Here is a 13138-nt window from a genome sequence, read left to right as displayed (position 1 = left end):
GCCACCGGCAGCCATACCTATCACGACGGCTTGATAATAGATATAGAAGGAGAGGCAGAATAGAAGGGGAAGAAGGTCGTTACGTTCGGCATCTTCTCCGAAATTGGCTGTTATGTCCAAATAGACATTTTTATCTTTCAGAGGACCTCACCCCCACCCCCTCCCATCCCGCCCCTCCACCCACACTCTTAATCCCCCCACCCCACCCCATCCAGAGAAATGCCACAAAAAAATAAACCTTATTCCCGGATCCCTATCAACTCCCATCTAGGGGGAACGACGGTAATAGGGACAAAGACAAAAGGTTATTTTCTTAACACAGTTATCCACTTGTCCCGATAACTTGGTTATTATTCTTATTACTTCCGTTATTATTTTCACTTTAGTCCGGCATTTGACCTTGGAAAAACCAAAGATAACTTCGTCAATGGGATTTCAAAATTTGTAATAGGCTAATCGGACACTGATGGGGAAAAAAATTTAAAAAATGTCACCTATGTCACGTCGCTGTGGCATACAAAAATGCCATTAATTCAATTAATGAAGGATTCTTCTGTACATCTAATGGAGGTAGTTTAATTAATTCCAAGTGCGTAATATTTCACTGACTGAAAACAATGAATAAATATGAGTAAAACAATATCCTAAACCTCAATCATTACGTAATTAAATATATAAACCCATAAGGGGCTCTGAACCCCCATTTGTAATGCAGAGAGGGGCCGTTATGAGACCTAGTGCCTAAGCATCACTCATATTTATTTCAATTTCTTCCATTTCCATTTCTTATATATCATGACAAAGTTCTCGATTCGTTCACCCAAGTAACTGGGGCTATTCTATCTCACCAGGTAAAACTCTGTAATAAAGCTGGAACAGATGGAATAAAAAAAAAAACACTTGGTATTCCAGACAAAAAATATCCGAAGCACGCGGCAATCTAGACAAGAAAACAAAGCTGAATCAGGTGGTCTTCCTATCAAAGAAAAAAAAAAAAAAAAGAATTCCCGGTAGCATTTCGAAAAGAAAACTACATAAAGCAGGCAGACCAGCATTCCGTAAAAGAAGCTGAGAAGATTTAATTACGGATTTTTTTAAAGGCCTCGTTTGACTCGCATCCAGGACATTAGTGCCTAACTGCAACTTTAGTGACCTTTACATTTCAATTCTACTGCTCTTCAGGAAGGGGAATGGGGCCCATTCGTCCTATCAGGGGCTGTAAAATCAACTTTTGGTTTCGTGATATATTCCTCTCCAGATAAGAAGCTCATAGAGTGTTACTTCTTCCATCTTTCAGACTAAAAAATAAAGAAAAATGAGTGAAAAAAAGTCAGAACTAATGGAACAAAAATAATGGAGATGAACGGAAGAATCAACGAAAATTTTTCTTGAAAAATAATCTGAAGGTCAACATTTTCGAGTGATTATGCGATAGGAGGACATTTTTAATACATGAAAGAAAAACAGGTAAAGTTTTCGATGACTGAGAAAAGGCAACTTTCCGACGTTAATGCAAAGACACCAGTTTTAAGCAAGCTGAGAAAAACTTCCAGTTTTCCGACATCTTGGCAAGTAACACAAAATTTACCTAGACAGTTTGCCGAGAAAAGAAATTTTCAAGCGAAAAGAGCATTCCCCAAAAATGCTGAAAAAGCACGATAATATTTGAAAGGCAAGGACAGGAAACGGCTACTTTTTAGTATCACAGATCAAAACCCTTAGTCTTAAATGTCCCGACTGAGGAACAATCAATTTTTATAAATCAACTTCAAGAAACAGCCAAACACATCTGTAATAAGGTGAAGGGCATAAAATAACCATCTCTTCAGAAGCATACAAGGATTAAGAAATATTATTAGCAACTCGGTACAAAGCTCTGACAATAATCATCTCAATTTCAGTGCAGAGACACAATTACATTATTCAATTACATGGCTCTGAAATAATCGATTTTCCAGCCAGTCAAACAAGAAAAAGTTAATATTCAATCACATATCACGAGATATCTGATAAAAACGGAAAACGACAGTAGTAGTTTTACAATGACAAAGCTAAAAAAATCAGCAAAACATCCCCAACGGAGTAAAGAAAAGTTTTTAGTGATAAAACTAAGAAATGACCAAATTTTTCAGACAACACCAAATAGCCAACGTAATCTTTTATTGATAAGGCTAAAAAAAAATCAAAACTATCGGCATCACAGTAAAGAAAAAACCAGAATATTTAATGACAAGGCAATGAAAGAAACATTTTATTTTACAACGAAGATTATGAAACAACCAGATTTTTACGACGAAGACAATGAAACAACAAGAGTTTTCAGTAGCAAGAGAATGAAACAACAGATTTTTCAATAACAAGACAATGAAAAACCAGATTTTTCTCTAGCAAGGCAAAGAAACAACCCGATTTCGAATGACAACACATGTAAAAAAACATAGTTATTTTTCAGTGACAAGACTTAGAAAAATAAAATTTCCAGTGACAAGACTAAGAGAATTTGTTAAATGAAAATGCTAAGAAACAGTGAGAAGACTTAACAAACAATGTAATTTCCAGCGATAAAAAAAATCTGATTTCCAAAACAACACGAAAACAACAGAGGAAAATTTTTAACAAGAACACCAGATTCCCAAAATTTCCAATAACAACGCAAAACGATGGAAGAAAATTGATGAACGAGGAGTTAAAAAAAAAACCAAAAAGATAAATAACCAATCAGAAGACGACATCACAAAAGCCAAACAGCGCAGAGACTATGACAAACGGAGGAATGAAACAGCGATGAGAGCCGGCGGTGAAACGCCGCGATTCATTGCCGGAGGAACAACGAGCTTAACGTGGCATTGTTTCCTAAAGTCGAGTTTTGGATTCATTATGCGCCATCTTGGGTTTTATGTGGCACCATTTGCCCCGGACTTTCGCTCTGTCTCTGGACGTCAGGATCCCATAAACCTTATATAATTGTCTCTCCGTCTCTCTCCTATGAGGGACACGAGTGCAATGAAGGCATCGCCCCCAAGAATTAAAAGAAACGAGAGAGAGAGAGAGAGAGAGAGAGAGAGAGAGAGAGAGAGAGAGAGAGAGAGAGAGAGAGACAGAGAGAGAGAGAGAGACTGTGTTCTCCACAAAGAAAAAACAGGTAGCTCGATGGAGAGAGAGAGAGAGAGAGAGAGAGAGAGAGAGAGAGAGAGAGAGAGAGAGAGAGAGAGAGAGAGACTGTTACTCAATAAACTCAAATAAATGGAGGTAACTCAAGAGAGAGAGAGAGAGAGAGAGAGAGAGAGAGAGAGAGAGAGAGAGAGAGACTGTTGCTCTATAGACACAGGTAGCTCAAATAAAGAAAGAGAGAGAGAGAGAGAGAGAGAGAGAGAGAGAGAGAGAGAGAGCTGTGCAAAGACACAAGTAGTTCAAATAGATGGAGAGAGAGAGAGAGAGAGAGAGAGAGAGAGAGAGAGAGAGAGAGAGAGAGAGAGAGCTATGGATATGACATGCAGATTATTCCATCGTTATTTGTCCCCCCTGCTTTGCTTTTCAAGCGCCAACAATCAATTAAATGCAGTTCAATTTTAACTAAACCGTTATCTATGGGATCGTGAAGGTACAATTCTTTCATTTTCCAATATTCTTTTTTCACATTTGACTTTCTATTCTGTGGAAGATTAATCAAAATAGTGCCTACTTATATTTGTTCCAAATGAATATTCGTTCACTCTGAATAATAATAATAATAATAATAATAATAATAATAATAATAATAATAATAATAATAATAATAATAATAATAATAATAAACTATTTCATCATCATCGCAGACCATGTAGCTGAACGACAGATCTGCAACAGCTCCTCTCAATTTGTTTTTCAACGTGAGGAGGCCGACGGGACGTGCAGCTGCATGACCTCGTACGGCCAGAACTTGATGAAAAAAGTGGAATATGAGCAGAGTGAGGAAAGCGACAGGTAAACTTTCTGAATTAAACATGATCATAGGAATCAAGTTCTGATAAGCAAAGACATTTGGAAGTTCCCCAACCCCCCCTTCACCCGAAAAAAAAAAATGTCGACGCCGTAACATCACTGATCAAGCGGCTCACCTCCACGGGATAGAGCGAGAACAAGGAGGGAAGACCTACCCGTAGGTGAGGAGGTCGCAGGTGACCTCAGCCATGTTGTGGATGAGCTGGTGGGCGTCCTGCGTCGTGAGGGTCTTGTTGATGTTGTCGACGCAGACCCTGGCGGGTTGTCCTCCTTCGGTGTACCTGAGCAGCCCCTCCCGGTTGTAGACGACCCACTGCTGTTCCGTCAGGGCTTCCGGGTCGGTGGGGGTCGGTGTCAGCGATACTGCAGAAGAAAGAGGATAAAGGTGTTGGAAGGAATTGGAGGAAATCGAATTTCACAAAAAAATTCCTGTTAAAATTCCGCAGAGCCGCGAATGGAAAATATTTAAAATTTTTCAACGACTTATAATTCTAGTTCTCTGTGGCACTAAAATGAAGATTAGTGGTTTTTTTTTTACCTACTCTGAAGATGGAGATTCAGTCTAGAATGAAATAAAAAGATATTGGAGGAAATCGAATTTCACTGGACATTCTGTTAAAACTCCACAGGTCTTGGAAGAAAGGTGTGAAAAGAAGTGAGAATATTTTCGAAGGGATATGGGATAAATGAGTTAAAATGGCACAGAAGAAATTTGGCAAAAATGAGTTTAAATGCTTTCGAAGGGATGTGGGGTCAATTTGAAATGTTTTACAAAAGAAAAGATAAAAGTCCGGTAAATGTTGCAGAATTATAAAAAGGAAATACGAATGCTTTAAAAGGGAAACTATCTTCAAAGGGAATTTAAAGGTAAAACGTTTTATTAATAAAAATAATATCTGAAGTGACTTAGCAGGGCAATAAAATAGCTTTAATGTACCTTAAACTAAAAATGCCGAGTAAAAACTTTTTACAAAAGGGAAAACTAATTTGAGTATTAAACATGAAAATGAGAGTGATTTACAGTGATAATAAATAACAAAACATTATTTTTTACAGTGAAAGACATAGAAATGAAAATAGGAGCGTTTTAAAATGATAACATAAGAAATCATTATAATTTTCTTTACTGTCATAAACTTGTCAAATGCAAGTAAATTAAAGTCAACCTTGATCGTACCTTTCATAAATTATTCACTACTTAAATGCCGCATCCGTATAGAAATATAAAGGTTAACTGTTCAAAGACGGCGGGAAGATGATAAAAGATTAGATAAAAAAAGAAAAAGCTGGAGAAGGAGATAACATTAGAAAAAAAAATAACTGGGGAGGGAAACAGTATCTCAGTGTGGACGTGATCTGCAGAGTATACTCACAGCATCCTCTTTCATCTGCACCATTTGGACAATCTTCAATCCCGTCACACCTCCGCTCCTGAGAGACACAGGAGCCGCCGGAACCACACCTGCCAGGTAAACAAACGTCACACATGCATATACACAGGGAACCACACCTGCCAGGTAAACAAACGTCATTAAACACATGCATATACTGTACAGAAGGAACCACACCTGCCAGGTAATCAAACGTCATTAAACACATGCATATATACACAGGGAACCAAACCTGCCAGGTAAACAAACGTCATTAAACACACGCACATACACAGGGTACCACACCTGCCAGGTAAACAAAGTCATTAAATACATGCATATACACAGGGAACCACACCTGCCAGGTGAACAAGCGTCATTAAACACACGCACATACACACGGAACCACACCTGCCAGGTGAACAAACGTCATTAACACATGCACATACACAGACTGTGGGTTACATATTGTAATCACTTGTATACCTGTCAGGATAACGAATCTTAGCTTATTTAATGCACATCTATCAAGAAATAACGATTAGAGAAACTTCCGTTAATATATAACGTAAATACTACCACGATTGTCTAAAAAAGAATGAAAAAAGAAATCTTTAAAATTATGCGATTACATAACTTAATTACTCAAATTATTTGTAGGTATAAGTTTGATTGAATATAAAAAATTACAGACATACATTTCTACATACATAATACATACATAAACATAATATATATATATATATATATATATATATATATATATATATATATATATATATATATATATGTATACATATATATAATGAATGTGTAATATATCTAAATATAACGTAAAATTAAAGCAGAAGAGTTTATGCATTTCTTACAAAGCAGATATACTGAGATAATCTTCTAATACCTTACTGTTTCATTATATATATATATATATATATATATATATATATATATATAATATATATACATATATATATATATATATATAATATATATATATATATATATATATATATATAAAAATAATATAATTAGCATTTATAATGCAATATAATATTTAGCATTTAAGAGCATTCGGAGGCATGTTCCTATCTTATGTATTGTAAAATTGCTGTGAATATCGACTTAAAATAAGAATCGCCATTAAACGATAAACACTGGAGCGAAAGAGTTCCCTTTTAATTTGGAACTTAAACGCTATCCATCAACAAGATAAAAATAATAAACGATTCGACGTGAAACCTGAATCTGAAATGCCCAGTAATATTGCTAAATGCGTGTAATTAATGATGCCGAAACCATTAACATGCCTTCAGTCCGACGCGGTTTTACTAATGATAAAGCATATAGACTTCATTCACATGATTGGTTAAGCATATGCTTTATTTCATTCGACGTGAAAGAGGTCAGATTCCCTGCTGCTGATCAGATTCCAGTAACTAGCTCGCACAGACAGACAGACTAACAGTGAGAGATATATATGTATACATATACACACACATATATATATATATATATATATATATATATATATATATATATATATATATATATATATATATATACATATATACACATAATACATACATATATATATATATATATATATATATATATATATATATATATATATATATATATATATATATATATATCTTGAGACAAAAAATGAACCGACACAATTAGAACATACCTGAAGCCATTAGGAGGGCAGTGGCCACAGTGGGTTTCATCTGACATGTCCTCGCAGTCGATGACCCTGTCGCAAACGCGTTCCGGCCAACCCTTGACGCGCAGCTCCCGTGCGCAACCTGGTCATACAAGAAATAGAACGTGAGTCATACATGACGAGTGCTCTTATTGCAGAAGCTCCGGAAATCCTGGATGATATATAAATACAATGACATAATGATAAGTCTCTGCTGTAGAGGTCTGGAAGATATGGAAAAATATATTGATATGTAGAGTATCTTTAGCTATCTTTAGCTTCTGTTAAATAAAATATGTTATACAAGTAGTGTGCAAGGTTTGCAGGTTCTAGAAGACATGCAGTATGGTGAAATACGGAATACTGTAGAAAAGCCTAGAACAAAAATACATTTTCTCCCGAGGAGTATTAAGATTTTATTTATATACAAAGCATAATATTCTATTCTTTTAGCCATTATTTTTGTAAATGCACTATAATGCTAATTACAGCAACGCAACACACTTTGTCTTTCTATTTCTGAATTCGACCTGTTGAAATCGTCACTCTCCTCATGAACTTCCAACAGTCTAAGTTAATCACATAATTAGCGTATACCGAATAGTTTGTTTATTTGTTGTTTACTTTTCGCAGCTGCAAACAATATGACCGTGCCTACTAAAATACAGTATTCAGCAAGTAGATGAGAGCAAGGCCAAGAGAGACAATGTCTACCTAATTGGGTGGAGCCGCCTCCCATCTGGGATAATTACGGAGGCGATGACGTATCTTAGAGGTACCTGCTCGCTACGGCAATTCACCTCCTGACCCAATAAGGAGGTAGACAAAGCTCCGCCTACAGGGGGGATTTGGAGGGAAGTGAGCTGACCTTTTCTCTCTTGGCCTTGGATGAGAGGGGATAGTAGAGAAGAAACATCAAATTTATTGTCATGTACATTCTCTAAAAGTCAAATTAAGGGGTCAAAAACTTTCATGGCCTTATGATGGCGTCATACATTTACACAGAAGCCTCATTAGCATAACGGAGAAGTACCTTTATTTACACTGTGCTTTTCACCTCTTATCTGCAAGCACTCTTCTGCCTCAAGGAAACTGATGCCCTTTCTGTCTAATACTTCAGAGGCTCCATTAAACCAGCAGGTTCTCGGTTTCCCTTTCCCTTTCCTCTTTAAACTTGTGAATGACTACATCTTTTTAACTAAACTGTCATCTGTTCTTTCCACAGGAACAAACCTCTTCTCTATTTAATGTGACATCTCATTTTCCATGCCCTCAACCTTGAGAACTTTCACTGCTTCATCAGTAAAGTATTTCAAGGACTCGCTCACAATGACCTTCCTGTGTCAAGTGTCGTACAATCAACCCCCCAATCCCTCACTGAAGAAAGTGGTACAGATCAGTCAACCACATACTTGCACACAAATTTTATAATTTGAAGTTTTCACCGAGAATTTTTTATAAGCTTCCCACACACATATCTTTACATCCCTTAAAGAAAATTTTGTAAATCAGAAAATGTTAACAGACTATTATTATTGTTATTCAAAAGATGAACCCTATTCATATGGAACAAGCTCACAGGGGCCACTGACTTGAAATTCAAGCTTCCAAAGAATATGGTGCCCATTAAGAAGTAACAGAAAGTAAAGGGAAATACAGAAAGAAGAGATCTCACTTATTAAAAAGAAAAAAATTAATAAATTAACATATAAAATGTATTAAAATGCAAGGAGAACAGAAATGGGCAGTGTAGGGTGTTGTTCTCTTTCTTAAGCCTGTATGAAATAACCTTGATTAAAAAATATACGTTCAACAAAAAAGTAAACACTATTTTTCTTACAGAATTATACATGAAATATTTTCAAACTGTCTAAACATCCTTTATGAACATTTCGAAGTTATCTTCTCTTGGTAACCTTTTCTTCAATTCAGCAACTTTTCCACAAGTTTCTTCTCGATTTTACAACTTCAAAGGTCTTTCTGTTCTACAGATGCAGAAGAGACACGGCTATGCAAGTTACACAAAGACTATTCCGCTTTTTTATTTCTTTACTTCATGTAGTCTAAAACCTGTCTTTTTACTCCTGCAGTAATAACCAACAACAATTCCTCTATGATGTCTTTAACGAGACATTCAATAATGTTTTGTTCGTCATTCATAAGAAACAACCACATCTATATAATTTTTTTATTTACTCACACCTTTCATATTCATTCATTCCCGATATTAATTTCAGATTACTTCGTAATAACTCTGTGCTAGTTTCAAATCGCCTCCCATACTTAGATCCAGTCCCTCCTGGGAAGAAACCTTAATTTATTAATGATTCAATCACTTCGCTGCGTCTATTAATAATTCTACTTAAGTTTATTCACCGTAAGTAATTACCCCTCGCAAAGGGCTCCAGTTTATCTCCTGGAAAGGATCGCCGAGGAGAAAAGTGCAACGTTATCGAACCGAAGTTCAGTCAGTGTACACGGTCAGGAGTCTCTGGCCCTACAGTAGCCTAGCAGCTTATAATTCAAGAGGTCCTACTCAATTTACAGCCCGATCCATTTTCTGAGCATCCAGAGAGAGTTGGTGAGCCAGGAGCACCATCAATCTCTCTCTCTCTCTCTCTCTCTCTCTCTCTCTCTCTCTCTCTCTCTCTCTCTCTCTCTCTCTCCACAACCCTTTCCACGTCTCCAGAGATACCCTTCCCGTCCTCCTCCCTCACCCTGTCTTTATTCTTGTACGACGGAACTTACGCTCAAATTGATTCTCCGATGGGCGTCCCATTCTACGGCTACACCATCAGAAGAATCACAAGATGGGACCGGAGCTCCCCGTCCCCAGATTTAGAGAAGCTGAGACAGAGGGAATAGAACAAAGAACGGAAAACAGAAATAATACATCAAAGTGCCGTTCTTTTAAGATGGGGAAGCAGAGGAGAGGACCATCCCGTGTCCTAACCTACGCCCGTCTGGATAAACGAGGCGGAACATGAGTAACTTTGCGCGATAAGAGAGAGAGAGAGAGAGAGAGAGAGAGAGAGAGAGAGAGAGAGAGAGAGAGAGAGAGAAATATGAATGGTGGCAGAGCTTCTCTGTGACAGCTTAGAGAATTAGTGGGCCAATGCCCTAACTATCTTTGTAATGAACAGGCCACTTAGGACGGGTAACCAAATGCCTCCATCTAGCCCAGACCCAAACAAACGAGGGGATGAAGAGTGGAAAAAGAAGAGTGTGGACTTTTCCAGGATCATAAAAAGAGAAATCCAAAGCTTGGCAGTTGACATGTCAGGAGGATTGTAAAACCCGTTATAAAAGAAAACTACTGAGGCAAGAAGGCTGCAGATTGGTATGTTGATCATCCACCCTCTCGTCATCAAACATACCAAATTGCAGCCCTCTAACGTGCGTAGTTTTTATTTTATTTAAGGTTAAAGTTAGCCATGATCGTGCGTCTGGCACCGCTATAGGTGCCAACAACACAGGCCACCACCGGGCTGTGGCTGAAAGTTTCATGGGCCGTGGCTGAGAGTTTCATACAGCATTATAAGCTATACAGAAAAGTCGACTGCGCCGAAGAAACTTCGGCGCAGTTTTTACATGTTTGTTTTAGAATCAGATTCTTCGTTTTCTTACAAAGCACATGGCAATCTCTCACGTCACGAACTCGGTACGCATATGTAATGTAATGTGAACAAAGAGAGAGAGAGAGAGAGAGAGAGAGAGAGAGAGAGAGAGAGAGAGAGAAAAAAACCTGAACTTTATGGAAAATCTTCAGTTATCTTTAGTACATAAATTAAATGCACATTTCAAAAAGGGACAGGAATAGGAGTTCCGCCACTGAATGAAATAAAAAACAAAAATTAATTTCCCCTCTTAACGCCTATAACATGGAATGATAAAACACTGTGATGGGTGAGGCAACTGAGTAGAAAAATGCACATGCAAACTCAATAAAAAGGGAAAAATCCGGAAAAAAATCTTAAATCAACTTATGTAAACACTGGAAATACAAACTACGAATAGTGAGAATGTCATCAGCCTGATGGTACTTGACAAAAAAAAAAAAAAAAAAAAAAAAAAGAAAACTAAAAAATGCGCCGAAATTTCTTCGGCGCAATCAAGTTCTCTGTATAGCTGCTATAGCATATAATCAGGGCCACATGAAACAGATCTATCTTTCGGTGGTCTCGGTATAATGCTGTATCAGCCGCGTCCCATGAAACTTCAACAACGACCCGGTGGTGGTCTATCCTATATCGTTGCCAGAAGCACGATTATGGCTAACTTTAATCTTAAATAAAATAGAATCACTGAGGCTAGAGGGCTTCAATTTGGTATGTTTGATGATTGGAGGGTGGATGATCAACATACCAATTTGCAGCCCTCTAGCCTCAGTAGTTTTTAAGATCTGAGGGCGGACAGAAAAAGTGCGGCCAGAAAAAAAGTGCGGACAGAAAAAGTGAGGACGGACAGACAAAGTCGGCGCAATAGTTTTCTTTTACAGAAAGCTAAAAATGAAAAGAAAAAGAGAAAACAAAAAGGAAAGGAAACCAGATGGAAAATCATCCCCATAAAAAGGGCAAAATAAAAATTCCTGAGTCCTTTATGACTAAATAACGACAGGAAGAAGGGAGGATGTGATAGGGGCCGAAATAACCGAATCCCCTTCAAGATCCTCCTTCCCCGGAAATCTTGGCATCGAATAACATTCACACAGAAGGATATGGCTGGAGCCGTGTCACTTCTTATAAAATCAATTGCTTCCCAGAGAGAGAGAGAGAGAGAGAGAGAGAGAGAGAGAGAGAGAGAAAACAATCACATCACTATCATGAAGAGAATAGAGAGTACCATCACATCACCGTCGTTGAGAGAATTGGCTGCTAAAGATTGTCGTGAGAGAGAGAGAGAGAGAGAGAGAGAAAACTAATCACTGCTTGAGAAATTGATTGTCAGAGAATAGACTGCTAAATGCTAAAGATTCAGAGAGAGAGAGAGAGAGAGAGAGAGAGAGAGAGAGAGAGAGAGAGAGAGAGAGAATGTCGCCACGCAACTGTTAAGATTATCTGTAAAAGTGGAGTAGAAACTAATAAAAAAAAAAAAAAAAGGAAGAAGGTTGAAAGTCAAAGGTCCTAATCAAAGTGGTAACTCTCACACAAGCTGTTACATTATGATTTTATTATTCGTGTGCATGTGCGCTGTCTACCTGACGAAATAGCCATCCATATTCGAAAACTAAATAGAGCGAAATTACAGAATACACACACACATACACACATATTGTGTATAGATCAAGTTACTTTTCTCTAATAAGGTTGTTGTCTCCATGCATATACGAGTGTTTAAATTTTATAGATCACTTAATAGGGAAATGAAAAATATCAGATGTACAAGAAAAATATTATATTGCGTAATTTATTTTCTCAGTGCATTTCGTATCGTCAGCATTTTTTTTAATACAACGAAAAAGTCTTTTCAGAAAATAAAAATGAAAAAAGGAAAGATAAATGCTGGTGTTAATGTCTCGTTATATAAGCCACGCTACTACACATTCCAGCAAACACAGTATATTTTAGAAAACCACTGACTCTTCAAAATCATACAAAAACACTTATACAAGAAAATCCGAAAGGATGAAATATCTGTTTTAATAAAAAATGTTTAAAATATCGAATCCACTTTTATAAAAAAAAACAATAAACGGAGACGGAAGAATGTCTTGGAAGTTTAAATAAGAGAGATTTTGCAATGCCTTTGAAGAAAACAGAAAAAACTAAACCTCTGTTTCTGTATGTCCTTTGATATTCGAAATTAAAATAAAAAAATTGCCTCTATACCTTCACAAAAGGAAAAAAATGGACAAGAACGCTTATTCTTCGTCACAAAAATGTTGGAAATTTCGGCAACAAACGAAGAAAGGAAAAGAAATGTTCTTGTATACGTCCTGCAAACAAAACTACGCATTTATGGAATAAGAAATAAACAAAAAAAAAAAAATGCGCCGAAGTTTCTTCGGCGCAATCGAGTTATCCGTATATCATATGATCAAGGCTACTGAAAATAGGTCCATCTTTTCGGTGGGTCTCGGTTT

General features: G+C 37.0%; 1 protein-coding gene across 22 annotated transcripts in view; it reads right to left on the bottom strand.

The window, feature by feature from the left end:
* LOC136830235 (atrial natriuretic peptide-converting enzyme) overlaps positions 1 to 13138 on the bottom strand; it is an 848233-nt gene that overhangs the window by 20728 nt on the left and 814367 nt on the right. For all 22 annotated transcript variants that reach the window (XM_067089549.1, XM_067089544.1, XM_067089546.1 and 19 more), the window contains 3 exons: positions 7042 to 7159; positions 5355 to 5443; positions 4137 to 4344 (listed from right to left, as the gene is read on the bottom strand). In XM_067089549.1, coding sequence (XP_066945650.1) covers positions 4137 to 4344; positions 5355 to 5443; positions 7042 to 7159 — 415 coding nt within the window. The remainder of the gene's footprint in view (positions 1 to 4136; positions 4345 to 5354; positions 5444 to 7041; positions 7160 to 13138) is intronic.

This window comes from Macrobrachium rosenbergii, chromosome 46 (genome assembly GCF_040412425.1).
Source record: "Macrobrachium rosenbergii isolate ZJJX-2024 chromosome 46, ASM4041242v1, whole genome shotgun sequence".
Classification (NCBI taxonomy): domain Eukaryota; kingdom Metazoa; phylum Arthropoda; class Malacostraca; order Decapoda; family Palaemonidae; genus Macrobrachium; species Macrobrachium rosenbergii.
The sequence above is the reverse complement of the archived record's forward strand: the minus strand, read 5'-3'. Positions and strand labels throughout refer to the sequence as shown.